Genomic DNA, 27,891 nt, shown 5'->3' with positions numbered 1-27,891 from the left:
AGCTGCAGTTATTCATGTATTTATGCTTCTGTAGATCTTATGAAAGTTACTCTTGATAAATATGGATTGCGTCCACTGCTAAAATCTCTACTTTTACTCCAGGATATTGAGTCCTTAAGTGGTCATTATCTCGATATCTCGATTATCTCTATGCTGAAGCTACGTCACTAACACAGAACTTGTAGTTTAAATCATGGTCTGTGTAATCCCACATAAAATAGCTCAGACTACTCATTATCATCACTTTGTTGTGATGACTCATCCTGTATTTATTGCTGCTTTGCTGATGTAACATTTTCATTTATTAGATATTCACTGAAAAACCTCAACAATCCGACACAACAAATTCTCTGCAAAATTCTGCAAATTCTCTGGCCAGAATAAATTGGTGAAACTGGGATTTCTCAACTGTGTCCTCGCGGCTGCTTTTATCATGACTCCCTCGACCACCGCTGTCCATCACTTGTTATCCTACATTTACAGTAAATGATGTCAAGGACCTAAAACAAGAATTTAGTTATTGGAGTTCTGTCATATTATCACAAATCCCAGTTAATCCTATAGACAGGACTATTCCATTTTAATTCTCAGGAACCAACGCAGTCCAGTAACGGGTACAACTACAGTACTTTTAATTCAGATATACAAACTTGTCACCATGGGAGGTCAGACAATCACAGAGCAAATCACAGTAAAATGACAAAAATATAGAACGAGGGATGAGAGGGCTCATACTGGAGAAACCTAAATTAAATATGACTGAGAGGAGTTGAATTGTATGCGCATGTGAATCCGGATGTACTCAGATCTACACTGAGTATTTTTTTTTAAATGCACACTCAACAGGCCTCATTGCTCACGCTGATGCATCTCGTAGCAGTAAACCAGGATCTTATAAGCCAAACCCGCTGACCTCCCACTCTCCACGGAAGTCACTGTTGAGAGATTACATGCAGAATAACAACAAATCTCACAGAGAGCAGTTTTAAATCTCCACAACACCAAGATTCAGAGTCACAGCCTTTAAAAAAACTTGTCAAAAACAGTGATCCATTTTAATCTTTTCATGGTGTTCCAGTCCTCTATTCCTCAGTTGTCACTGGCTGAGCTGACTAACCCTGCGCTGCTGTACGCGTGTGGACGGACTACAGCCGCCCATCCCTCCCCTCACTGCGGTATCGAGTCTAGATTCTCTTTGAGTCGCCGGGTCATGCTGGGGATCAGGTTAACGTGGTCGTCCACACAGCTGCCCACGCAGCGCTCCATCAGGGATCGGACAGCTGGCTCCTTGGCGCCAGAGTCAAACAGATCCTTCGCCTTGTCATTGCAGTGCATTGTGCATCTGGTGAGGCGGTCCTGAGGGGCAGAGAGGACAGGAAACATGGTTTAGAGTAAAAACTCAGAGAGACGTTCCAGATGGCAGGCTGAGAGATTTGCAGGTGAAAAGGTTACTAAGCATATAGGAACATGGGGTAGATAAACAAAAAATATCCTTAAAGACTGAAATTGAGCATTTATAAGTGCCAGTGAGATGGTACCAATGATATAAGTCATTAAAACACCCTGTTTGTGATCAGGTCAAATCAAAGTTTGACAAAGGAGAAGTTGTTGCACATTAAGTAACACAGGCTATGTGTCCAAATACTTTTTTTTTTTTTTGAATGAAAAATAAATTCATGAGTTTGACTTCCTCATGGGGAGTTTGCTTTCTCATAGATTTGTTTTGTTTCTATGAAACTGGGGATGTTCTGTGTTTCACAAAAGGCTTTTTTCCCCCAGAATTACAGCTCATGTGTTGCTGCAAATGTTGCAAGTCTGAAGAAGATAAGTATAGTACTACAGTACAGGAATAAGTTAAGAGGAAAAGATGGGTTATCACAAGACAGACTACACAAAACAGAGCAACAATCATCTTCTCTTGTTTAATAACAGTTAACACAGAACGGTCGATTACATTTGAACTTTAGACATGATATGAGAGGTGTGTTACGTTACAAATGCTGTTGGATTTAACTTGATACGCAGCTTATTGCTTTGATCCTGTTGCTTATTGCTTTGATCCTGGTACATGCTCCTTACACAGAGTGAAGTTTTGGTTGAAATGAAAAGAACTGAGCTAAATTATTACTACTAAAGTCAACTAAAAGCAACAGTATGTATCTGTTTTTTATCTTAAAGTAACAGCTTCAAAATCATGTTCTTGTAATAGAGTAAAGAGTGTCTCTATCTCAGCCACTCCGCCCCTCAATTACGTTTCTGCAATATGCAACTTCAGTGAGAGAGAAGGATCACAGCGTTACATACGTGTTTACTTCAACTTAAGTTTTTCAACACATAACCCTTATCGTGACGTAATGAGTTATGTTCCTAGTTAGCACCTACATTATGTCTGACAAATCGCTGCAGACCTGTGGTTTGTATTGACGACAGTGGTGTTGCACTCAGAAGCTGTGGAGGGGAGCCAAATCGCACAAAAGGACGAGTTCTACATTCTATTGCTTTAAATACTGACTTTAAAATTAAATTTCGCAGATAAGCATAACAGAATTACATTTTCTAAATTCATCTTTGTCGCAAGTTTTTGTTTAAAAAGCACTTCAGTGATTTCCACCTGTCGCAGGACTGGGGAGGGACTGCCCACCTTGTTCAACCTCCCCATGACCCCACACAGCCAGAGGGCATTAAAAGCCCTAAGTTCAATGCCTGTATACCTTCTGTTTCTTTTTCATCGATTACTTGTGGTTTTGTAAATATGTGCAATTAAATTCCTATATAAATTGGTCATGGAAATGACAAGGGGCTTTAAACAGATACAGGATTATTACCTTATCTTGAGGCCTGCCTTGAGATAAGTGTCAAAAAGTAGACTTCACATTTCATCATAATCTGGTTCACCTGACCGTGGTCTTTGACAGGTTTGTTTGAGGTGATTACACCACCTCTATTACAAATTAACACTGACATGCCGGAGCTGCTGTTACATGTGACCTGACAGCCTGAAGACGGAGTGTGCACAGTGGTGACAGTGGATATCATCTCACTCACCTGAAACTTCTCCAGCTCCGAAGTGACCAGTCCCTGCGCTTGGGCCAGAGGAGTGTGACACCTCTCGATGCACTGATGCACCTGAGACATGGAGTCCGAGGGGCGATCACAGCACTGTGCACTACAGCTGAACATGCGACCCTGCAGGAAGACGCACAGATTATCAGACACGTGGGACTGCAGGGATCAGACTGGTGGAAACAAAAGCACTACAAGCACGCCTCCATGTCGAAATATACCTGCATTTTACGGATGTGGTCCCTCTCCAGGCTTTGGACCATTGATTCCACCTCATTTTGCATGCGTGCCTGGTGAGCCTCGGCCATCTCTGTTCGTCCCGTGAAGTTTTCACCGATGTTCGAGACGAGTTTATCAAATAACCCGGACCGGACTGGCTCTACCTGCGGTGTCCACGGCCAAACTATCGCCAAGCGGCTTTACAATGTAATTTGATAATAACTAAGGTCACCTCCATTCAAGCATGGTCCAACAAGAGAAGAGGATTACACCACTTCCGGTTTACTTCCGCAATCGGGTTTATGGAAAAAACCCTTTTCCGCTTCATGTGAGCAGACTTCAAAATAAAGTCCCCAACAGAGTGGAAACAAACATGATCGATGTAAATACATTGTCACAGCCACACTGTATATTTTCACGATTGTAAATCGAGTGCTCCCTATATGTACTTATATTTTCGCGAGAAATGACAGCAGAGAGCTAAAACATTTTGTTCAGCAACTCCTAAGATGTCCACGGATCTTTCAAAATAAAAGTAAAATCAGTAAAATGTATATTGACTGCAAGACGATGCAAGCACATTTTATAAACCGGCAACATGGAGCAGAATCTTCTTGGCTATTTATCATCCTTACATACAAAATTAATCAGTAAATTATTGTAATTTTCCATTCCATTAAATGGGAATTTGAGAGATTCGGTGAGGCGTGTACATTGCAATGCTTTTATTGTGAAAGTTGAGCGTATGCGCGCCCGGAAGTGTGTCTCGATATTTAGAGACGTTCACGCTCCTCGGACGAGGTCCAGCCGTTAAACTAGTTCGGCTAGTTAGTTATTGTCGCTTCTGGTTCTCTGTTTGAGCATTTGTTTACAGTTGACTTTGATGTTTACATAGACAAGAGGAAGTTTCACCGAACGTCAAAGTTTAAAAGTATAAAAGCGACGTGAACTGTGTGAAAGCTGCCTCTGGACCAACAGCAGCCCTCCTGCAGAGACTTTTGAAATAGTGAGTCCACACCGGTGTCTGTACCACTTTGTATTTATAAAGTTATTAATATTAGACAGACATAATGGCGTTTGCTTTGGCTATATATTAAGTTGTGTTACTATTTCCTTTGTTTTTTTTATTGACGAGAGCGTCAAGTCCTGCGAGTGTAACCTTTGACCAAGACTCACAGAGAGACTGTTGACCTGGAGTTGTTAGCTAGCTGAAGTGATAATGGCTGTTGTTTCTTCCCCTCTACAGATGCTTCTTAGTGCAGAGGTCTAACTAGATGCCCATCATGAATCCACACACCCTGTCACTGAGAGCGCTGCTGTTCCTGGGGCTCTGGCACTCTGGGAGGAGAAGTCTAGCCTCAGCCCCAGAGCTGCAGGAACAGCCCAGGAAGATAGGTAAGAAATCCCAGGAATGGATGTGAAAACAAAAAACACACTGCAAGACCCTCTTCTATTTCTCCTACTGCTCCAAGTAACATTTTGAGGCACTTTACTCGAGTATTTCCTTTGGCTGCTACTTTATATTTCCCCTCAACTTTATTTATTTGATCACTTTAATTAATAGTTACTTTACAGATTCAGATTAATAACAGTTTATTTGCTATTTATTGTGACGCGATACCAATCAGAAACTGGTTTGGGCAGATCATTGTGTGAGACGATGTTGCATCAGAGCCAAAGTTGCACAATTTTAGATGAGTTTATTTTATCAGCTATCTGACAGAAAATCAATCAACGATTATCAGAAAGTGCTTAGTATCAGCCCAGGTAATCGCTCTACACCTACAGATCTAATCAATTGAGTAAATTATTATAAATTGAATATCTCTGTTTGGACAAGAGGTCTATCAACCATTGGCAAAATGTTATGGACATTTCATGAACTAAATGATCTGAAAATAATAATAATGAATCAATATAATAATAATAAGAACTGTCAAATAAAGAAGTAATCATCAGCTTAATTTAAGTAAGTAAAATGATTATTATTGGCAGCTGTGATACAGAAGGTAAGAGAATACAGTGTGTAAGATGTGTTTATTTTAAAATCTCACAAGAGTAAATATGTCAGATAAAACACAACTAGAATGGCACTACATGGCAATAGAGTTGGAGCCTAATACAATATCAAATAAGACACATTTATATCTTAAAATTTGTATTTGTATCAGCATCAAATTGTACTTAGTCATAGATGCCAGACACTATTGCATCCATTATTCCCCAAGGAAATTCATGAAAATATCAGCAGTTTTTCAAATGTTAAAGAAAATGAGAAAAAATGAATGGATCTGCTGAACCTGTTGCAACGTTGCTTCACTCTGTTGTCGTTGCTCCCTCCCAGCTGTTGTTGGAGCAGGCATTGGTGGCACGGCTGCAGCGTTTTACCTGAGGCAGGAGTTTGGAGCCGGCACGAAGATCGATGTATATGAACCTGGCGATGTCGGCGGGAGACTAGCAACAGTAAAAATCGGAGACCACGAGTACGAGATGGGAGGCGCAGTCATCCACCCTCTGAACCTGCACATGAAGCACTTCATTGAAAAATTAGGTAAAATTACAATTTCTTAAATGAAATAGATTAAAAATCTGTGCATAACTGAAACCATAGTAATAAAAGTGGTAACTTTTTTTCAGGTATTCCTCCAAGAAAAGACGTCCCCTCTAAAATGGCAATATTTGACGGAAAGGAGCTCACGTATGAAGAGAGCGACTGGTTTATAATAAATGTCCTGCGCATGCTCTGGAGATACGGCTTCAACTTCCTCCGAATGCAGATGTGGGTGGAGGGTGTTTTGGACAAGTTTATGAGGTGAGGAGGAGAGAAGCAGCTGTCATCGCCTCCCAATCTTATTTTTTTTTAGCAAGAGACCTATGTCATGTGAATCCTTTTTACTTCACAGGATCTACCAGTATCAGCAGTATGGTTACTCATTCTCCAGCGTGGAGAGGCTCCTGCATGCCATGGGTGGCGATAGTTTTCTCACCCTGATGAATCAGACGCTGGAGGAAGCGATGATGGGGGAAGGATTCTCGCAGGTCTTCCTCAACGATATTGTTGCGCCCATCACTCGTGTCAACTATGGCCAAAGTGTTCGCATCAATGGCTTTGTGGGTATGTTTTGCAATGTAAGAGTTTGGATTGCTTCATCACATGTAATAATACAAGTCTTTTGTTGAAAAAAGTGGTAAAATAGGTTTTATTCCCTATATGTGTCATCTTCCAGGGGCTGTGTCATTAGCCGGAGCAGACTCGGGCCTGTGGGCAGTGGATGGCGGTAACAAGAGAGTGTGCTCAGGATTGTTGTACAACAGCAAAAGTGAGCTCATTCCTGCCAGAGTGACCTCCATTTCAGTCAAGGTTCGACCATCCAAATCAGGTACCCTTCACATTCCTTCATTTTCACTCATTAATGGATTTCTCATAAGTATGTTCACATTTCTTAATGCTTAATTCCAATTCAGCAAATATGTCCTCTCCCTACCCATGCTTGAAAATGTCAAACATCTCATCTTTTCTCCCCTCTATCGCCTGTTTTAAGGAGCCACAACCAGTTTCTATGAGGTCAATTCTGTTGGAGAATCAGGTGCAGCACATGCTTTGTATGACATCGTGGTAATAGCAACACCGCTGCACCAGGGAAAGTCTGACATCACCTTCTCTGGCTTCTCCCCTCCAATCCCGTCTCACTACCCGGGGCGGTACCACCAGACTGTCTCCACCCTGGTCCACGGCATGGTCAACATGTCCTACCTCGGCACCACAGCACCAGCCTCGGAGTTCACAGTGTCCGAAGTCCTCACCACAGACTCAAAGGGCTGCGTCATCAACAGCCTGAGCTCTCTCGACCCCGTACACATCCCTAAGGACTACAAGCGTCCCCCTGCCAGCCAGAGCAAAGTCTGGAAGGTGTTCTCCCAACAGCCACTGTCCCAGGAGCAGTTGCGGGACATGTTCCTCTCCTGGGATTCGGTATCTGAGACCCGGTGGCTGGCTTATCCGTCTTACCGCCCCCCACACCGCAAGACCCCTCCCTTCATCCTGCACAACCGGTTGTACTACCTCAACGCTGTGGAGTGGGCCGCCAGTGCCATGGAGATGAGCGCCATCTCCGCCAGGAACGTGGCCTTGCTGGCGCACCACCGCTGGCACCAACAGGTCGACAAGATCGACCAGGAGGACCTGCACACACGACTACGAGGGGAACTCTAGAAGTGATAAAGTACTATCAATCAAGTACAGTATAATCACACGCCTGCTGCACTGTAATAACACTCCTGTCAGGGCAAATCCTAACTCTCCCTCAGGTATCTGGGGTGCTCTGACCTCTTAAAACTTTAAGGTTTTTTTTAAAACTTGGATCTTGCTGATGTAGTTTTTTTTCCCATCAGTTATACCTTTTACTCAAAAATGTAGCTGCCGATGATCTGGCAACATGGCTGTATCGCTACAGTGACTACAGAACAAGGCCTAATTCGGAGTATCCAAACAAAATATGCTGTTTATAAGAAGATCAAAATAATAGCGGAATATAGTGAACATCGCAGTTAATGAAGTCTGACAGGGCAACAAACATGTCAGCAGTTGAACCAAATTTTTTTTTTCACCACATTATTTGGCGGTTTATATAATCCTTCACTGCACAGAAAAAACACTTGTGCCCACAAATCTACTTCAAGTAAGACAACTTAAAGTTGAACCAGGAGGTTGCCACTGTAAATCTTCGATTTCTCTCCAAAATAAGAGGGCAGTCGCAACAGTGTGTTTAAAACCTCCTCTGACTGTTTGTGCATGTTCCTCACCCCATCTCACCGAGATTGCGATCTAGCTTTAATCACAATCCACCACCAAGTGATCCTCTTTCTCAGTTTTGTCATGCCCTGTAGACTGTAGCAAGACAGGAAATAGTGGTACACTGCTGAATTTCCACCATTACAAGCACAATATTGCATTAAAAATAGTTCCTTTTTGGCACAAGCTCCTCATCTGCCATGCTGTTAGCTATAAACTCATGTTTGACTGTTTACAATTTGTCACCCTAGGAAGAGCAAAGCCATCTAGTTGGCTACATCAATCTGTTGGTTTGTTCACCTAGCATGGATCTGCTAATAAGTGAGGTTATGTGAAGTCTGGAAAAAGAAATAAGAGGACGTTAAACATGGCTATCTCTATGACTATCCTGAAAACTTGGTTGCCCACCCCTAGCACAGTGTTATTATTACCAATATTGTGCTTGAAACTTAGAATAAAAGACCAACGGGTGCGCCCCTTTAGTCACCCTAACAGTAGCCATCATGCACCAGCAACAGCAGCACAAATGACACTAAAAGGTGTCTCGACATTAAACTGTGCTGAATTCTCCAGTCACTGTGAAACAAGCTGCACTGCAGGGCACACACACACTCTTTAAGTGTCTCCCTGTCTAAATGAGTGTCTTGAACAGATGTATTTTTTATAATGTGCGTTCCTGCTGTTTCAAAGACGGTACGGCTAACATCCAGGAAATCATCTCGTTGGTGTCACATAAAACAAAGCGTTGGCCCATATAAAGATGTACTTTTTTATTGATGAATTAATGTGTCTTCTGATGATTTCTCAGCTGTCTACCTCCTCAGCAGACTACTGTATGTGTTGAGAGTAGGTACAGGCAACTGTCACTAAGAACTGTTTTCTTTGTCAATCAGAAATACAAGATAAACAAGTGTTGTTTCTTAGTATTTGATTATGCTAATAACATTAATAAGACTATGATTGCACGGCTAACCACACCGACGAGGTAACAGATTTATGAATTCAACTTTTTAATGATGGTTTAATGATTGTGCCTTAAAGATGTCGGAGTAATTGGCTTTATTAAAAAAAATGAGTGTCCTTATAATTCTAGAAATCATTTGTTCTTTCTGTGTCATCTATGATGATTTGAGAGCCGCCATCAGAGCCAGATGTATTTCTGTCTTTTGTTGTAACATATGGATTAGACTCTATTTTAAACTGTTCAGCATGTGTGATTTATCAGATGTCATGTCGCTTTAACCGTTTTCATGTTGGGAGGAAAATTGTAGTTTCAAATTGTTTCTTATGCACTTTCAGAATTGTATTTTTCTAGATTTTTGAAAGAGTTTTTCTGCTTGTGTGTAAATGTTAAGACATACTGTAGCAAAGAATAACAATAGTGCAATTTAATTGACAGTAAAGTTTCAGTTTTACACATAATTCCTTAAAACAACCATGTTGAGTATTGTATTGTATAAAACTGGCTTCTCCTGCACAAATAAAAGGACACTTAAATTTTTGATTTTAGATTTAAATTGATTTCAAAGGAAACTGAAACCTCCCCGATCACACTGTATGTTGTGTTTTGTTTACAATCACAATAAAGTCATGAGACCATGTCTGCCTGATGAAATTATGTTTGTTTCACCTTGTATAGATCTCACTTTCTAAAAAGTGTGTGATGATGATATTGACCATTTCAGTCTTGTTTTAATATTACATATTACAATTTCTCAACCAACTTACACTGTTTTCATTTCTGTTGATCTTGTTACACTTTTAAAAATCCAAATTTTCAAATTTCTTTAAAGGGTCAGAAGATCAAAATGTCCTCCACTGGCTCCACATAGCTTCAGCTGTTTGTTCATTCTCTTTGATCTGCATGATTAAGTGAGGAATTGTCTCACCAGGCGACATTGTGACCCGTCATTCATAAGCCAAAGATGGGTGGTGAAATCACCATTTCCATTCCTAAAAGGAAATGAGCATTGTTTTCAGCTCTGATAGCAAAGGACCCCCCCTTTTTTTTTTTTTTTGTTCAAACAGACACAGTAACATCCCCAAATAAAGGCCCATGTGACTGAGGAGCCAACAATGGGTGGCATTGACGGCCTGAATAAGGATACGTCTGTGTGGTGATGTGCCACCCAGCTGTCCTCTCAGGTAGGGAGGGACAATGGTACCAGAGCTGCCTGTCCATGAGAGGCATGTGATGTGACTGAAGGTATATAAGAGGCTGGAAACCGACAACAACACAACACACAGATTGGAGGGGACGTCTAAAATCTTCAATCTGCAACCAGACCAGCAGCCAGGATGAGGTTTCTAGTGCCACTGTTTGTTTTCCTTGCTGTGGCAGCATTTCACTCCGGTAAGAGGAATACATGTTTGATTTTCCAGGACATTAAAATGTGACCGGCCAAACTACTTTCTTTTGTTATTATTTTGTCTATATGTGCTTGAAAATATGCCTCTACAGAAAAACATGCTAATTCATGAGTAATTTTAGATGTTCAGTTGTGTATCTATTTGACTGAAGCACTTGTGTGACGACTTACAGCTCTCTCAGCATCTCTGGAGTCTGCGGAGAAAGAAGATGTGGTCGCTAAGCACGGTGAGGACTTACTGACAATAACAAACATCCAAATATAAATGTCACGATGTAAGAGGTGATGGTGCCTGCACACAGGGCTGCAGTTAACAATCACTGTCATTGTCGATTAATCTGTTGACCATCTTCTCGATGAATTGATTCGTTTGCTTGTCTATAAAATGTCAGAATGTCCAACTTAAAGATATTCAGTTTATATGAAAGAGTGATGACTATTCACATTTAAGTAGCTGGAATCAGAGAATTTGGACTATTTTTTTCGTATAAAACTCTAATCAAAACAGTTGCAGATGATTTTAATGCTGACAATGAATCAATTGATGTGTGCAGCTCTACTTTGTACGCCTTGAAACAGATTCCAATCCCAATGCAACTGTCTTGTTTTTCATGCAGATGGACTCAGTGAACTGCAGAAAATAGGTATTTGTCCAATTGACACTTTGATTTATTCAATAATAATACCAGGACTGGCCTACAAGATACTTGTTTAATCATTTTGTCTTCATACTTTACGTCTCCACTTTCATTTTTCTTGTCCGGCTCTTGTTTTGCGTCCCTCTCTCCTTCTGTCTCCTCAGATCAGATGGAGTTCGAGGCCGCTCAAAAGAGTGAGGCCGCGCAGATGAATGGTAAGTTTGACCAAAGTCCAGGGCAATGACCGTATGCAAATATACCTTTCTGCCATTGTGTTAAAGGGTAAGTTCACCAGGTGAAGATGAAGATTCGTAGTCCACAAAACATTTCTGGAGCTTCACAGAACAGCAGCGATACAGCATTCTCCTAAACAACTCAAGTAAATGGGGACTTTTTTTTTGGATTCTTCAGAAGCCAGGCTGATTTGAATAAAGGTGTTTTCTACACCCTAACGGCGCGGTTGAGGTCATGCACCCATTTCAGAGGAAGTGTGCACTAACGCTTTTATCTCATTAGACTGATTACACGCAATGAGCAGTGTCAAGCCATTTTAAACGTGTTTATTTACTTATTTTAAAAAATATTTTAAAAGGAGTCCCCATTGACTTAACTTTTTAGGAGAATGCTGCAACACTGTTTTGTTGACAGGGAAACTTCCCCCGACTTTCTATCAGTATCAGGGTGAGCAATCAGTGACTGAATTATCCTTGTTGGGTGAACTTACACTTTATACAAGTCATAACACATTCATGTTTTTAGTCTGTAAAATCTTTTCCTGTGAAGTTACAGAGGAACAGAGTGAGGACGGCCGCTACCTTGGTAAGAGGAACTTTATGAATCTTTGACTTCATTCAAAATTTAAAAATGGCCGAGTCGTGTGCAGCTGGTGACGCAACCTCTCACATCTTCTGTAACAGAGGCTGTTCAATATGGATCCGGTAAGTTAGTCACATGGTGAGCACACACATATTGCCGGGGTGTTAAAACTCACAGTCACCTGTCGCAATGTTTCCAGCAGTGGAGGAGCGCGTGGAAGCTGAGGATGACAGCAAAGGTGTGTAATGACAGATGGTTACATGTGATGTGTCTGGTCTGCCTGTGAGGGGCCTTACATAACTGTGAAATCCTCCCCCCAGCTCCAGCAGAGGGAGGCGGCAGCTCTGACGTCGCAGCTCAGAAAGGTACCAGAGGTTCTACTGTTTCACAGCCTGCAGATGGCAATGAAAGACAGTTTAGAAGAGATCTGAGGGGGAGCAGGACCAAAAAGTACACTGACCTGTAAAATATCACGGCCCTGTGTCTGATTCCTCTCCTCTGTTTGACACAGAATCAGAGTGTGAGTCCTCTGAGGAAGCAGATGGTGGGTTTTTTCAGCACAGTTAAGCCGCAATTCCAGCTTCTGTCATTCTATCGATGACAGATTCTGTGTTTATTATCTTTGACAGGGAGGCAGAGGAGGGGTAAGTGCTGGTCATCGACACTGAAACACAGAGGCGAACAATACCCTGTGATTGTGGTTCCTTCTTTGTAAACAAGTTAGCGTCCTAGTTATGACTTTCAAACAATGTGTTCAGCTTTTAGATCTCTTTAAAGGTGCAATATGGAAGATCTTTAGTTGTGAGGAAGTTATTATGCAAACCAGCGGCGACCATGCCATGTGGGTTCAAAGTTCCTTTACTAGCTGTGTCAAACAAGGACATTACATTCAAATCTAGATAGAGCTTTGGAGGCAGGGCCCCACTCATTCCTATGAAAGCTGTTCAACAGCGCCTGAAGACAAAAAAGCTCGACTTCCAGGGCATAAAGTGACCCCGATCTTCCGTGTTGTGGGGCCCATAGTGTTCTGTAGACTTCTGCCAACCGACCTGGCTAACTTATAGTTGAGCACCAGGCTCGCTCGAATAGTTATACAATTATTTAATCATGCAGCTCTTCTAGGCTCTCCGAATTTGATTGGACCGGATGGATTAAATTCTGCTAGGGAAACAAGTCATTTCCCCGGGGTTATCTCGCTCCTCTATCAATGTCACATGCTCCTCAGAGGGGCTTGGTGTCATCAGCAGCACTTCCCCAGCTCCCACTTCTTATCGCTAGATGCACAGCTAAAAGAGCTAAGAAGCTACTGCCTGCTACAGTTACTGTGGTGATATGCTGCCCCCCCTGTTTGTATTAACAGTGAATTCAACAGGTGGCCAATTCTTACAAATTGCACCTTTAAACCTATTTTTTAAATAATGTTACAGTCCAATACAAAGATACAAAGAAGTAATTTACAATAATTCTTATTTTTTGTTTATCACAAAACTACTTCAAAATGCTTCCAGAGCACCATGAGGCAAAGGCAGAGACTGTGAGCAGCAGCGTGGGTAAGATCAAGTGAAAAGGCCTCTGAAAACTCACTTTACTAGTATATGTCACACACTGACTATCTAAAGTTAAAACAATGTTTACATATGCAAGTGATCTCACTCTATAACTACTTTGTAATTCTCTATTGTCCCATCCCTCCTCCGCAGATGAAGTCACTCAGGATTCAACCAAGGAGCAAGGTGAACAAATGCTACACAAACACCATAAAGATCCACATCTAAGGCTGAGCGTTGCCTCACCAGTACCTGCTGAGGCAAGATGTGGTGAACTGTTCTGAGCAACACAGCGAGAGTGAAATTGTAGGTTATGCAATGAACGGGATGGTTTGGAAAAAAAAAAAAAAACAGAGCGAGTTAGAGCCAGTCCCAGCTGGATTCAAACAGTGTTAAACAAAGTCTTTATAGGTCGGGTTTAGAATGTAGTAAACAATAAAAGTGTCTCAAGCAATTCCGCATTCACACTTTGGCAGCTTATGAAAGCTCTAAAACTGTTTTTTTTTTTTTTTTCCCACAGTTTAAAGTGTCCAAACAGTCGAAACAAATGTTCCAGACGAGGGAGAGATATTTGTGTCACCACAGACATGCCAAAATCTGTTTACTGCCTGACCTCAAAAATAAGATGCTTGGATTGTTTATTCAAACAGTTCTCCTGTATGTGAGTAAATCTAGGACAAGAATCCAGGGCACTCTGAGACGTCTGTCCCATGGTGCTTATTGTGCTTGATTTATACTGTATCATCTGCTCCTGGTTATTTTAGGACCAAGGATGCACCGTCCCTGCCCTAAAAGATGCTGAAAGGATTGTTTTAAAACTGATCCGGGGATTATTGATGCAGTGATAGAGGTCACCTTTATGATTCTCCGTAGTTAGAGGGAATCATGCCCTGGTATAAACAAGAAAATCAACCTGAATCAGTAAATCCTAATCCCCTGGGACTTGCTTGGCGCTTTACTACTGTAAAATAAATAAATAAATAAATCACACACTGCAGTCATCGTTTATCAGTACCTGCGCAGGAGTGAGTGAGTCATATGAGAAAAGCCCAGGAGAACTGTTACTCACATACGTGCTTTGAACGCTCTGGAAAACTACTGAATTGTGGTGTGTTTGCAATGTAAAGCTAGCGTAAAGGAATCCTCTCTGTCTGTCCCTGCGTCACAGATGTACTGGAGTGAGAAAGCACAGAGGCACGCGGATCCTGATGCGCATTCATCACCCGGTGCCTGAGCTGCACCGAGCTTACTGTCAATAAAAAGGGAACTATTCCACCTATCTGTGCGGGCTGTCTTCTTTTGTGTCACGTCACATGCTATATCAAAAACATTTATGTTGTGTGGTTTGTCAGAGCTGCTTTTCATTCCACTAATTTCTGATGTGTGTGTTAAACAACAGCTTTTGTTTAAAAAGAGAAACAAATACAAGTTCAACATCAGTGTTTTCCCATTTTTATTCATTTTTTTGCTTTTCATCCACAAGTGTGGATGTTGTATGTTGATGTGCGTTTAAAAAAACAAAACAAAAAACTCTTTTCTTTGGTTCCTAAGGGAAAATAAAACAATTAAGGCAACTATAGCATCTATAGGTCTAAAATGCATTTAGTACTGCAGCCAAATGACCACACGTTGGTGGCATGCAACGTTATGTCCGCCCCCTCACTCAAACAAGAGACCAGATCAGCCCAACTCCAAATCACCACCTTCGATATAACTTCTAGTATTAGGTTCCTGTCCCTCCCTGATTGAGGTTGTCAATCAGCTTCTCAGGCCCAAGAGAGGAAAGCTAGAGCAACCCAAAATGTCTAGGTAGGTGCAAACTCCAGAGAAAAACAATACTGGGAAGTAGCTGATACAAGGTGCACTAGGAAAACAAGGCTCAACAGTTCTAAAGCATTTAACCTGCAAAGATGTTGTAATCAAGTTTAAACAGGAGACTTAAGGTCTTGTTTGAGAGCACTGACATTCTGCTGTTATATTTCAGATTCAAGTAAACTAGTTATTTCAGACAGTCCTGTCTGTGCTGATAGTGAATGTAGAGCATTGGGAGATTCTGATCAAAGATCGGCCGTTGGTTTTAACAATTTAGAGCTTTGTCATTTCCTGCTAGAAGTATGCCACCTTTTTATGCTAATGATACAGTATTTCACATACCTTCCTGCAGAGGATGATCCAGTGTGTACAATTAGTGCTTGTACCCTAGTAAACTATTCAGATAATAGTGTGTCACTGTGCTGTGAATGTGGTCAAATAATTTAGGTAGAAAACACTGTCACCAACCTCTATTCATTTACAGTTTTAAGTCAATATTGTTCTAGAACAACAAAACAGGAAATACAAGTGTCCCAGTTTAGGGAATACTAAGAGGCCAGATGCACAGTATCAATTCATCAGTAACAAACACTTGGAAGTGGAGGGGAGACACACACATATATGCCAGTAAACTTTTTTTCCACCTAAAAATACTCCATTTTGCGTCTACGTTACTTTCAGCATGTGTTATGACTGGAGAGTTACATCTGCAAAAGGCTAATATTGCATTTTAATTGTTCATTTCCTTCTAACATGTAAAATGAAATTAAAACAGCATGGTTGTATATACATAATTGCAACGTAAAAAAAAAAAAGGAAGAATCAGTATTAGAAGAAAAGAAAAAAGAACGGTTGATGCTTTTTGATTAACTCTTTACAGAATGATGAGATATGACAAAAGCAAGTCAGAACAAAAAGATATGCAAGTTTCCCAAATGGAAGTAATGTGGCCCAACTGGAACAAACAGCAAATTCTAGGTCGAAAATTATGCAGCCAAGAACCACAGGCCCGTATCACAAGTCCTTGCAAATATTTTTTTTTCCTTTTTCTTCCAAAGTTGTTGGCTTGAGGTAAGCAATATAATTTGGCCTCACAACTTTACTCCTTTTCTCTTGGTGCGCACTGGAGCGGTTTCTTTCTCCTCCCCTGCTCGGGGTGCAGCCTTATGCTCACAGGATGCCGTAGATGAAGATGGCCATGATGGCAGCGCTGATCAGGCCAGAGATGGGCACAGTCACAAACCACGCCATGAAGATGTTTCTGAACAGGCGCCAGTCTACTGCCTTCCTTGAGCGCAGCCATCCTACTGCAACCACAGAGCCCACCTGGAAACAAAGCAGTCATCAGATTAATCCCACCATCTTCCTTTACTTTATCAGTATGTACCTAAAATGTCTATTTATTTATTTATTTTTAAACTGTGGAGGAGGTTGCTCCACATTGACCAGGCTGGCTTCCTGTTTGCTTCCCTCTCAGTGAATAGTTTCTTCCCCTGTGTCTCGTCTAGTTCCCAGACCACAGTGTTTGCCCAGCTTACCTTGCAGTGGGTGGTGGAAACAGGCAGGCCAATGTTAGAGGCTACCACGACAGTCAGAGCTGAGGCCAGTTCAATGCTGAAACCACTGCAGGGGAATAAACACAACACTTATGTCTCTCAGGTTGATGGGTCTGAACATGCTCACTAAATTCAAAGGCTGGTAATGTCTGGGGAGGATGTGGTTTTATGACTGAGGAGAAACAGGTTCTGCACTGTCTGGAGTCTGTACCTTGAGGGGGTAATGGGGGTAAGGTCCTTGCCCATAGTCTGGATGACTCTACGACCCCACACCCAGAGTCCAGCGCAGATGCCCACACCACCGTACAGCAGCAGCCAAATGGGTGTGGGATCATTTGAATAAACACTGCTGGATTGGTAAACCAGCCACAGGGCTACCAATGGTCCAATGGCATTACTGAAGAGGAAAGAATTAAAGTATTTCAGAAGTGGACTAAGATTATGACTTTTATCATTTGAAATGTCAACAACATGCCAGAGAGACAAAAAGCGTCATCTGTCAGTCATCAGGCAGCTGAAAAGTTATTTTCAGGCATAAGGCTAACAGCATGTCCCCTGTCTGACTGTTAACATGTGAACGATGGCCTGATGGCTGGTACTAACATGACCTTCGTGATTGACATACCTCACATCGTTTCCTCCATGGGCGAAGGATCCGAAGCAGGCAGTGAGAATCTGGAGGAACTGGAAGAGAGTTGAGACTTCTGGCTTGTCTGCCTCAAGCCCATCTTCATCCAGAGAGCTTTGGCTGCTACCTGCGTCCTCCTTCCCCATTTCTAGTGTCACATCACCCTCTCCCAGGCCTTCAGGTGTTGTGTGCTCTGCCACAGCATTGCAGTAGCTAGTGTAACTGTCCATACGCACGCGTTTCCTTTCCGGACCAGTCGTGCCCTTGTCGCCATCCTCACTGGCACGGAAGTCTGCGTCTTTATGCTTGAAGTCTCCATGCATGCCGATGATGGCCATGGTGTAGGAGGTGTAGCTGTTGTTACGCCGGATAGGTCGGTCACCTCCCTCGCCCATGCAGTCGCCAACTTTGGCCAGGTGGAGCTTGTGCAGTAGGTCCTTATACAGACCAGAGTCCTTGTGGACTGTGTGGTACTGGCTGTAACCGTTACTTGGCAACTGTGCTGGCCTGTTGTTGAACTGAACCTGGTTATTGAACTGGACCTGATTGGCAGTATTTGTTGAGCCATTGCTTTGCTGGACTTGCTGGTTGTTGGCCTGGGCCTGATTGTTTGACTGCTGTTTGGGGGCTGCAGAAAGGGGTGAAAATATTAACTTTTAAATCTTAAAGTGCGATCAGCTTCATGTGTGTCATTTCATAATCATATTTATGAAGCAGAAGAGTAACATGCCATTCAAGCTACACCAATATAGGTAACTTTATTAATCACCGTAGACAAATTGGGTAAGCTTGTTGGTATACTTACCACCATTTGCAATACTGTAGTCTGAGTCGTCAGAATCTCCGATGTCAAAAGCCACCTTGCGTTCCTTGTTATTGTCAAGATCATCAGAATCTCCAATGTCAAACGCCACCCTGCGCTCCTCAGGGGCAGCCTGGGGTTGAGCAGAGGGGGTTTGATTGACACCTGGGGTGGTAGGCGTCTCCTTAGTAGTTGGTTTCAGGATTGGACAGTGGGGCTCCCTCAGTTCCCTCTTCTCCATCAGGGGGCTCTCAGAAGGACTGGAAGACTTGATATCTCCTAGAAGGGGGGTGGGGAAGAGATGTTTGAGATATTGCTGGGATCATGTCCAAACATATACAGTGCAGCACAGCACATGTTTCCTTTCAGCCTGAACTATAGGAGTCATCAGAATTGCATAACCAGTAAAAAAAAAACAAAAAAACAACTCTGTCCTATTAATGTAACTTTAGCCATGTTCAAAAGTGAGCCGCTGTGTTCACAGGATCAGGTGAATGGATTATGATCGTACAAGGAACATATTTACTCTACCTCTGACAGCTCAACTCATGAAAGACGGTAAGACTCAACACAGCCTGTGGCTCACATGACATTTGTTTGTGGTTTTAGAGTGAATCACATCTATCCTGCCAACATTTTCTATGTGAAAATCCCAGGCGTATTCTGACTAGTTGGCCCCATTGCGTCATCCAACTGGTCAGAGCCAGAGCTAGAGCAGGCCATCAACCTCAGCCTTCTCCCCACACATGCACTGCAAAAGCCATGTCAACACCTTAAGTCAACCCGGGCTTATTTTAGTCAAGGAGGTTAGACCAATTAGTGGATCACTATGACCCAATTAGGCCGCTTGTCTACTGGCTGGTGGCTGATGTAGGCAGATTGTGCTTGGTCAGACAAATCTGCTGTCTTTCATTTTGAAAGGGACCATTTGACAGGTTGATCATATAACAATCAAAAACCGTCTTAAGATGCCTCTGATAAGCAAGTTTGTGGAGAAAAATTAGGATTTATATTGCTGACCAACTGAAAACTTGTTTCAAACTACCTTTGTAGTACAACTACTTGGGATATGCAAAACATTCAAAAAAGGTTCAAACAAATGGCTTTCCTCTAAGCACCAAAGCCAACACTATTGGTGTGCAAATGTAGATGACTCCTGGATTTTTACTTTAATCCAGGATTACAGAACAAAACACTCACGCCGATATTTTGGGATGATTTTCATTAAAGCAAATCCATTATGGCAAAATATCCCTGAGCTGCATTTGCTGGATTAATATGAGCCCTCAATGTGACTAGGTTGAGGTTACAGGTGCAAAGCTTAAACCCTTGCTCTTGGGGTAACTATCTTTTTCAGTGGTCAGCAGAAACTATTGACAGGGATTAGAAAAAAAATGAGTCATCAGGTAGCCAAAAATAAATAAGTGTGACTTACGTTCAATCTTCTTCTTGAGGTGAGGGCAGACGATGAACCAGACCAAAATGGCAGTCAGCACAGACACGCCCAATGAGATGAGCAGGACGCCCCACCAAGGGATCTTGTCAAATCCCAGCACTGAAGGACCACCAGGTGCCATGGCCACAATCAGACAAAGGCAAATAGAGAAAGGCAGTTTTAAAAAAATAAGGCAGCTAGTGCTACCTCTACATGACAACACAGAAAGTTGACTAAAATACAAAAAACAGGAATTTGTGTTCTTATTTCAAACATTAATGGCACCTACAAATTCAATTTACAGGGAAATTACAAAGTAATTGCTATCTGACAATACCGGTCATCTCTTGGCTCTAGATTTTAACATTACAGGCATGACTGCATTGCCTCATTGTGCCACATCCTAGTTAAATATGGAAAGCATGTGCTCCCCAAGACGTGAACAGTTATGCAACACGTAAAAGGTGAAAGAGCAACATTGTTACCATGACCCCAAAATGTTATGCTAAAACTGCACATGGACAATGAGTCCCTTAAAAGGCAACACAAGTTATGAAGAAAAGGGAAAAGGGGGGGTCATTCACTGGAGCTGTTTGCTGAAGCAATAAGGACACCATCTTGCCAAGACTGCAGCAAGGCCGGTGCAGCAGAAGTAGATGCAATGCAGCACATGCTGGGAGAAAGCTAACATTTACATATCCCAGGGGAACCAGTCATCTTTATCATATGGAGAATGCTAGTCAGCAGTGTGTTGTAGGAGAAAACAAAAACAACAAGAGCTGCTGAAACACCACCACCTCTGTTGAGGTGACCTTAGCCGTGCATAATTTAAAAAAAAAAAAAAAAAAGCGCTTCCACTAGCTCGGGATGGTTTGGGAAGTTTTAAGATAAACAAGAGGAAACGAGGGCCAAGGCTAAGAGATAAGCGTCTCAGTCACTGAAGGGCAGAGTCCACACAGTGCACTCTCTCGACTGAGTCACGCTGCAGCATGAGACTGCAGAGCACCTAACTGATGTTTGTTTTGTTACGCAATGGAAGCTCACTCCCTTCAGGACAGGAATAAGAGGAAAAACCAGAAGACAGCTCTGCAACAGCTGAGGCCCCGGTCCCTAACTGGAGTACGTTGGCTCTAATACACAAGATGTCCAGGGACAGGTGTGATTCAGCTTGCCAGTAACACTCCAGGGAATTGAGGGACAAAAAAAAAAAAAAAAAAAAGGGGAGGGGGGGGGGCACCGAGAAAACACAACAGATAATGAAAAAGAGGGTCTGGCAGCATTCATGTGAGTATTTTTCCATCTGACTTGTTTATAGTCAACTTCTTGCCAAATTATAAAAGAGGATTTAAAAACTAGTCTAGCAGTCTCATAAACACTCCCCCACAAAGGGGTGAGTTTATACCACAGCCATGCAGTGGGATGAATAGGACTACACAGGAAATGGAACTTAACCACGGCTGCGTTCCAAACCCCTCCCTGAAACCTCTGTACCTCCTGGCCTACATTACACAATAACATGGTCTGTTGGTTTTTTTCCACTACTATATATATATGTGCATCTCAAACCCCATTTATAGGAACAGCTGAATGGCAGTTTATGACTCACTTTGGTTATTTGTTCTCACTTTTGTGTAGAACCCACTGTAGCACTTACCAAGAGTATCAGGATTAAGTGACGGCCACATTAAGTACCAGCACTGAAGGGATCTGTAAGCCCAGAATTCAATCCTCACAATAAGTATCTATCCATGACAATGGCAGCATCTGAAGACGCTAAAGATTGTGTTTCAGGATTATGGCTCAAGTTCAAATAAGTTAGGCATACTGCGCTGAGAGGATCAGTTTTATGTCTGCCGATTGTTTGGTGTCCCCAGAGCAACCATTGCTGCTGGGTGTTTGTTTTCCACAGGGTAACCCAGGCAGAAAATTTGTATCCAGCTAAATGCATTGAAGTTTGTCAATTGAGGCTGGTAGGGGGGTCAAAATGTACTGTCACTATGACACTAAGCACTTTGTAACAGACTGGTGCACAAATAAACCTTTAGAACTGCAAACCAAAAAAACAGGCTGCAAACTTTCTCTGAGGGCTTCAATTGAATTCAGGGTCAGTTATGCGGATGTAGGAAAGAGTTCCTTATATCACCTCCAAGAATATGTGGAACATTTTAAGAAGGTAGGAATTATGTCATAATTCTGTTTGTGGGAAGAATTTCATTGTAAAATGGATGGGGCTGCAGTACAGTGACAGCAGAGTGATTTATAAGGTGAGAAGAACTCAAGTCACACCAAGTCTCATCTGTTCAGGATCGACAGCTGACCCTCAAATTCTTTTAGACCAAATTGCATGCGCATGCCGACTTGAGGTCTCTGGCACTGGTATATATATTGAGTATAGGAATGTGCTGTGGGATGCCTGGTGTCCAATCGCACCACTATGATAGGCTCCAGATCAGGGGAACGCCAAGTTCTATCACAGGAAACCTAACATACTGTACTCAGCTGGCTGCAGATACCACTGTGGCATTACAGTGAAAATATCAGCAATAATGAGCTGCTGTTCTCTGTGTCAGGGTGGTAGGCTGGGCCTGAATTTAACAGGTATTTTCTGTTGCCAAGTGATGGATAATAAATAAGCTGTGAATAATGCTTTGTGTTTTGGGAAACTAATCATGCAGGAATTGATGATTATCCCAAAATTACATGTCCCTTGCCTCTGTGTATCCATTTGGCAGCACCTACATTATACATATATGGATACTATGATGTCCACATGAATTAAATCTACACCCAGCTTCATAGAAGAAGCACTAATTGAGTTAGGGAGTCTCAAATGCAATTTCGCACCTTCCATACGTGAGGTACCCATGTACAGGTCCTCGTGTACAGTATGTTGAGGTGTGAGGGACTTCACACAACTGTACAGAATGTGCCTGATTAAGCAGGGTTATGGGCTATGCTGGAACCGCAAGTGATCTCCTTAATGTGTGCTGCTGATATGCATGCACACATCAGCGCACCATATCTGGTCAAACTCTGGCCTGTAGCAGCCATTTAATGGCCCAGGCCAGCTATCTTGAACTTTTAGGCCCTGTAGAGAGAAGAGAACAAAGGAGCAAAAGTTGCTCATTTAATGACGGGATTTGAATGACGAAAAGCCAACAAGTATTCAGAGCATTACGCAACAAATTCTGAGCAGCAATACAACTACAGGCAGCAGACAGGTATGACCATTTCCAACATCCAATTTACTTCTCTTTTCCTGCTTCATGTCTGAAGGGCACAGACAGTGACGTCAAGAGTTAAGTGAAATCTTATTTCCATCTCCCTGTTGTGCTCCGCTCTAAAACTTCATTCCAGCTATGACCCACATAGAACCACAAGCAAGAGAGCCTCCAAAAACATGTTAAAATAAACACAGCTTCTGTGAAAATGGTAAACACAGTCTGGTTCAGTCTGGAATACATGTGGGCATCCGCCTGTCTGAGGGAGCCCTTTATTTTAAGCTGTGGCTGTGGGCAGGCATGCAGAGCAAAATGAATCAAACAATGATACTCACTCGGCGCGCCAGTGAACATGATGGAGAAAACGTTGATTCCCATCGTAATGGCATAGAAGACAGGCAGAGCCTTCAATCCATTAGGCACAGGGTCTTTCTACAGTGATGAGACAAAAATACCAAGTCAGAAATACAAATTCTACAGTAAGAACAGAAATGTCGTATTTTACATTTAGGTTACAGCTAATGACAAAACAAGGAGCATGGTGGTAATTTGAACCTGGCTGATGCGAATAAGGAACTGCTGTCAGAGAACAGTTGCTTTATTCTCACCATGTAGCAAACATTTCCTCAATTACATTTTGAGTCTGGACTTTCACAGTGTTGAAACCGACTTAATAGCGTCACTCCGCAAGGTTCTCATCTCACTCACAAAATCCACAATCCATCATTTGATAACATCCAGCTTACCTTGTGTAAAATGAACATGCGCACAAAGTAGAAAACAATGGCTGACATTATTCCAGACAGGAGGGGACTCAGGAACCAGGAACCAACTGCAAATTAAAGAAATATGAGCAATGCCATTTAGTGGCCTTGTATTATTCTGCACACACACACAAAAACCCTAGTCATCCTAATCTTCCTAAAATATAATAATTTTCTTCAGGGAATTACAGAAAATAATTGAACAGTGGACATTCTTTGGATATTTTGGCACCACAGCTAGCTGTCCCATGGTCAGGTAGGCAGATCATTTTACAGTTAACATCTTATTTGTGATTCAGTTTTTTTTCCCTTGGTGAAACAGTCTGAATCAGGTTTTGGCTTTCTATAAGAGGAACATAGTTCTGAAATACACCATCTAATGCAACAAGTATGAGAAATACATTGTGAAACTAGTACTGCTTTATATTCCTGTAAAGCTGCGAGTTAAATTGGCTCATGCTCTCTGACATGCCTTTGAAATCTTATCAAATGTCTCATCCTCCTCCATCTGGACAGCCAACTCCCATCTTCAAACACATTAGTGACTACTCAAATCAAAGATTTATGAATCTTATACACTCCATATTGTATGTGTTGTGGATTTAGCTCTAAAGCTAAAGAGGTCATTCATTATTTTCTAACACTGGTTTGTTGACCTGTGTATTGACATCATCAAAACACTAATGTATTATGATAACACTGCATTACCAGTCACGCCCTGCCATTGCATTAATATAGCCCGTGATGCAATTTACCCAAACACTGAGGACATTTCTAGGTCAGCTGATAATGGTGTCTGACTTACCGATACGGAGGAGTTCAAGCCACTTGACTCCCTGCTGGCCTCTGGCAACCAGTGAGAAGCCGATTGTAGCACCAACAATGCAGTGTGTTCCAGAGATGGGGAGCTTAAGAAAGGAGGCGGCCAGCTGCCACACAGCAGAGCCTAATCGGAATAAATAAATTGATCACATTAGAATAGACATGTTGACCTCATCTCAGCTCTTACACATACCTGTTCAGATCGCTCTTAAAGTCTTTGGCAGTTTCTATTGTGTTTTGTCACAACAGAAAAGACTCTAATGTTAAAAACTTTTTGCTGCCATTTCATAAGATAGATTGTTGTTTTTTTAGTTTTAATCAAACTATCCTAGCAAAGCAATTTGAGAAATGTTTCAGTTAAGTTATAAAAATAACATGCAAACATAATTCAATAACTTAGATGAATAAATTATTGCCCAATCCTCATGTGTTCTCTTGATGTCTACATTTTATAGGTGCAGGAACCAAACAAGTCATGCCCTTTGTGCCAGCAAGCTCTGCTGACAGAGTTAACTGACCGCATTTCTGATTACTTCCAAGATAAGCTGCAGATACTCACCGAACATGGAACTGATGGATCCAGCCATCAACACATGCTCAGAGCCGTTGTACATGCCCACGTCAATGATACCCTTACGGATGGTCTCGCTCACTTTGGCCCCAAGGAGCACAGAGCCCACAGTCTCAAACACTGTGGCCAGAATGCATGCCTGTCGTAAGGTGACCACTCCAGAGCCCACGGCTGTGCCAAACGAGTTGGCAACATCATTGGCACCCACGGAAAAGGCTAAGATGAAGGCGATGATGAAGCCAACAATCAGCAGCCACATGTACTCCGTCAGAGCAGTCTGGGTTGCAAGCCCTACTGTGCTGGCCAGTATTATTGCAGTTGCAGTTGTAGAAACCATGATTGTAGACTATAGAGGAATTGCTTCACAATCTTAAAGGGAATGAATACCTGTCAAAATAGGTATTTATAATAATGCTAGCAGCTGATAAAATAAAGAGGTAAACGGTAAAATAAATAAATTTTCTTTAGACCCACCTGTTTTAAACAGGATGTCTGAGATTTAACAGTGCAAAATTGTTATGTGTTTATCTGGCACTGACCAGAAAACAAGTAAGGTAAACAGAGGTATAGTGTGGGCTTATTGCTATCCTGTAATTATACTTGATCTTTTGTTGATGCTTTGGTGCTGAGCTATCAAGCAGAGTGAACTAACAGCCATTGTGCAACAGTATCTGCAGATGACCAGGGGCACATCCTGAAAAAGAAAAACAAACAAACAGAAAAGTCCTGCTTTAATAAGTCTCCCCTCACGACATCATGTAAAAAAACATTAAAATAAATGACAACAAATAAACCGACGGCACAAAGTGCTCCGAAGTTATGTGGGGGTTTCATACGGGGGAATATGTTTCTTTAAAGACTGTATAAGATGAAACGATGAAGGACGCGTGGATAAACAGTAGTAAAGGCTTGAACCGGAAGGAGGAGTTCTAATAGCCGTCTATCCTTAACAGACGTTCGGAAGCCATTTTCAGTAAATGTCGCAGTAAGGAATCGTAATATTATACCAAGCCAGCAGTCTCCAATTTTATCACCACAATTCAGTTATTTTATACTATATTGCCATTTTTGTTGAGTATTATTCACGGTCGTTGCAGTTACACGACAAGGAGTGCCGTATCTGTACGACGCATTATAATTATTTCCTGCGTGCGCACGTGTCGTCATCCATTCATAGAGCACAGCCCTGAACACGAGCCATGAATTTTCTTACAGGTAGTATAGAAACGACTGGACCGGTCTAAACTCGACACCATGTCTGTAACTTGTCTTTATAACCGCCATAATATGCTACTGTCCTCAGTATAATCGGTTTCAATATCGTTTGACGTAGTTTATCGTAAGAGGGGGCGAAACCGGATGTAGATACTAAGAGCGCTCCTCCGGCTGTAACCGGTGGGCACTGGGCAGTCACCGTCGTATCTCCAGCCAATTTCAATGACCTGCCAAGTGTGTGCTGGACAGATGGTCAACAATGCTAACCACAGTTTATCATTAACATAAAGGACAGATTACATTGCTCCATTAACCCTGGTTTGAGCCAGGCATGAAAGAAACCTAACGTTAATATTAAACGGCAACCTTAATCCTAACAGTCGATGACCTGATAGCCAAGTTAACAATCTAGCCTAGGTCAAACAAAATGTGTGGTATACATTAACGCTGTTTGTAATAGCCGACGAACAGACAGATAAGCTAACTCGTAGGGCTGCATACGTAGCACAATGGTTTATAACTCCGGCTAACAATAGCATTGGACTTACGTAGACATGGAGTGACGATGTTAATCGTAGTCACGATGTTCAGTGAATAAACCACAATGTGGCCTTTTTACTGTTAGCCAGTTTTAGTTGTAAGACTTACCAAACGTTGCGAATATCAGTCTGGTGAAGAATAGTCCCCGCTAGCCTGTAAGCTAATTAGCGCGCGCACAGACGTTACGATAGCGCGCGCGGGATAATGAAAAAAAACACAGATTACGAAATATCTCCTGGAAAAAGCTGCCCTATGTTAAAAATGAAGTGACTACGTCAAAAAGCTGTGTACGAGTATGTAAAATATGTCCCGTCTTTTCAGGTCCAGAAACGTCTCAGTTTGAATGAGAGCCTCACTGCCTCATGTGTGGAAGTTGCTCGTGCCGGTGAAGGGGAACAAGGGGTTCCTTTTTTATTGGATACACCCTCGACCAAGCTCCGCCCAGTTGAGCTGTCACTGAAGTCGTTAGGCTCAGGGAGGGGCTGAGCGCTTGTTAGTGGACCCTTTCTCTCATACAACATTATATTTGTCTGTCTCTACACTTTATTAGCCACAAGCACCACATTAAAAATGCTCTCCACGCTCGTCTATTGGTGAGGCTACTATCGAGTTATGTAGTATTAGGACACTTCCTACTACTTGGAACGTTATATTCAACGCTGCACACGCTCCAGGCATTACTGGATATTACATAACGGTGTAACTGTTACATGTTAACATGCAGCGGCGGAATGTCACTGTGTACATTCACTATGTACACTCTAGAGGGCTTTTTTTTTTTTTTTTTTAAACTTACACTGTATTTCCGTCATGCTACTATATACTTGTATTCCACCTACATGTAAAAGGGAGTTGTGTATAATTATGTACTAAACCTATTGAAGGCTTCTAAAATACACTGTATTCCCATAGGCTAGTACAGGTTAGTTACATAATTAATGCTTGTCAAGAAATAAAAATACAATAGTTTATTTTCTTCCTTTTATTTTTTTCTGGATAATAAGCAGTCTTGTTTTTGATATGTAAGGTACATTTTACTGCTAACACTTTGGTTGTACATTCAGTCCTACTTAACATAATG

General features: G+C 42.0%; 4 protein-coding genes across 17 annotated transcripts; 2 read left to right on the top strand and 2 right to left on the bottom strand.

Annotated features, from left to right (window-relative positions):
• Positions 1-608: 608 nt before the first annotated feature.
• fam136a (family with sequence similarity 136 member A) lies at positions 609-3,585 on the bottom strand. The gene is made up of 3 exons (XM_037116839.1): positions 3,285-3,585; positions 3,046-3,186; positions 609-1,356 (listed from the first exon to the last, which is right to left on the bottom strand). Exons 1-3 carry the CDS (start codon positions 3,369-3,371, stop codon positions 1,168-1,170), a joined length of 417 nt encoding a protein of 138 aa, XP_036972734.1. The 5' UTR covers positions 3,372-3,585; the 3' UTR covers positions 609-1,167.
• Positions 3,586-4,031: 446 nt separating this feature from the next.
• On the top strand, positions 4,032-9,684 carry pcyox1 (prenylcysteine oxidase 1). The gene is made up of 7 exons (XM_037116836.1): positions 4,032-4,288; positions 4,529-4,677; positions 5,627-5,833; positions 5,920-6,094; positions 6,186-6,397; positions 6,510-6,662; positions 6,825-9,684. The coding sequence occupies exons 2-7, from the start codon at positions 4,557-4,559 to the stop codon at positions 7,493-7,495; spliced, it is 1,539 nt and encodes a 512-aa protein (XP_036972731.1). The 5' UTR covers positions 4,032-4,288; positions 4,529-4,556; the 3' UTR covers positions 7,496-9,684.
• A 597-nt stretch (positions 9,685-10,281) lies between these two features.
• Positions 10,282-14,723, top strand: LOC119029630 (pescadillo homolog). Of its 14 annotated transcripts, none has more exons than XM_037116609.1 (13): positions 10,282-10,427; positions 10,617-10,670; positions 11,061-11,087; positions 11,246-11,296; positions 11,871-11,900; positions 11,999-12,019; positions 12,100-12,135; positions 12,218-12,262; positions 12,409-12,441; positions 12,527-12,541; positions 13,406-13,447; positions 13,598-13,750; positions 14,613-14,723. In XM_037116609.1, exons 1-12 carry the CDS (start codon positions 10,373-10,375, stop codon positions 13,726-13,728), a joined length of 540 nt encoding a protein of 179 aa, XP_036972504.1. In that variant the 5' UTR covers positions 10,282-10,372; the 3' UTR covers positions 13,729-13,750; positions 14,613-14,723. The 14 variants fall into 14 exon arrangements, 13 of the variants coding, with proteins under 13 accessions (XP_036972504.1, XP_036972503.1, XP_036972502.1 ...); XM_037116608.1 differs by having other exon boundaries at positions 12,097-12,135; XM_037116607.1 differs by having other exon boundaries at positions 11,865-11,900.
• A 156-nt stretch (positions 14,724-14,879) lies between these two features.
• Positions 14,880-27,207, bottom strand: slc20a1b (solute carrier family 20 member 1b). The gene is made up of 11 exons (XM_037116605.1): positions 26,919-27,207; positions 25,044-25,749; positions 24,468-24,608; positions 23,645-23,730; positions 23,234-23,330; positions 19,678-19,797; positions 18,246-18,521; positions 17,438-18,068; positions 17,024-17,209; positions 16,795-16,879; positions 14,880-16,582 (listed from the first exon to the last, which is right to left on the bottom strand). The coding sequence occupies exons 2-11, from the start codon at positions 25,390-25,392 to the stop codon at positions 16,427-16,429; spliced, it is 2,127 nt and encodes a 708-aa protein (XP_036972500.1). The 5' UTR covers positions 25,393-25,749; positions 26,919-27,207; the 3' UTR covers positions 14,880-16,426.
• Positions 27,208-27,891: the final 684 nt, after the last annotated feature.

Source organism: Acanthopagrus latus, chromosome 12 (genome assembly GCF_904848185.1).
Source record: "Acanthopagrus latus isolate v.2019 chromosome 12, fAcaLat1.1, whole genome shotgun sequence".
Classification (NCBI taxonomy): domain Eukaryota; kingdom Metazoa; phylum Chordata; class Actinopteri; order Spariformes; family Sparidae; genus Acanthopagrus; species Acanthopagrus latus.
Note: the sequence above shows the minus strand (reverse complement) of the source record. Positions and strands in the feature narration are given on the sequence as shown.

What these genes read in the sequence shown, in the direction of transcription:
- fam136a (XM_037116839.1), bottom strand. Translation starts at nt 3,371, where the DNA reads ATGGCCGAGGCTCACCAGGCACGCATGCAAAATGAGGTGGAATCAATG. An exon ending in ACCACATCCGTAAAATGCAG is followed by an intron (nt 3,187 to 3,284) that starts GTATATTTCGAC and finishes GTCTTCCTGCAG; the next exon opens with GGTCGCATGTTCAGCTGTAG. An exon ending in CGGAGCTGGAGAAGTTTCAG is followed by an intron (nt 1,357 to 3,045) that starts GTGAGTGAGATG and finishes TCTGCCCCTCAG; the next exon opens with GACCGCCTCACCAGATGCAC.
- pcyox1 (XM_037116836.1), top strand. Translation starts at nt 4,557, where the DNA reads ATGCCCATCATGAATCCACACACCCTGTCACTGAGAGCGCTGCTGTTC. An exon ending in GCACTTCATTGAAAAATTAG is followed by an intron (nt 5,834 to 5,919) that starts GTAAAATTACAA and finishes ACTTTTTTTCAG; the next exon opens with GTATTCCTCCAAGAAAAGAC. An exon ending in GTTTTGGACAAGTTTATGAG is followed by an intron (nt 6,095 to 6,185) that starts GTGAGGAGGAGA and finishes TTTACTTCACAG; the next exon opens with GATCTACCAGTATCAGCAGT.
- LOC119029630 (XM_037116606.1), top strand. Translation starts at nt 10,373, where the DNA reads ATGAGGTTTCTAGTGCCACTGTTTGTTTTCCTTGCTGTGGCAGCATTT. An exon ending in GGCTGTTCAATATGGATCCG is followed by an intron (nt 12,020 to 12,096) that starts GTAAGTTAGTCA and finishes CAATGTTTCCAG; the next exon opens with CAGTGGAGGAGCGCGTGGAA. An exon ending in TGACGTCGCAGCTCAGAAAG is followed by an intron (nt 12,263 to 12,408) that starts GTACCAGAGGTT and finishes TGTTTGACACAG; the next exon opens with AATCAGAGTGTGAGTCCTCT.
- slc20a1b (XM_037116605.1), bottom strand. Translation starts at nt 25,392, where the DNA reads ATGGTTTCTACAACTGCAACTGCAATAATACTGGCCAGCACAGTAGGG. An exon ending in CCTCAAGAAGAAGATTGAAC is followed by an intron (nt 18,522 to 19,677) that starts GTAAGTCACACT and finishes CCCCCCTTCTAG; the next exon opens with GAGATATCAAGTCTTCCAGT. An exon ending in CATGGAGGAAACGATGTGAG is followed by an intron (nt 17,210 to 17,437) that starts GTATGTCAATCA and finishes TTTCCTCTTCAG; the next exon opens with TAATGCCATTGGACCATTGG.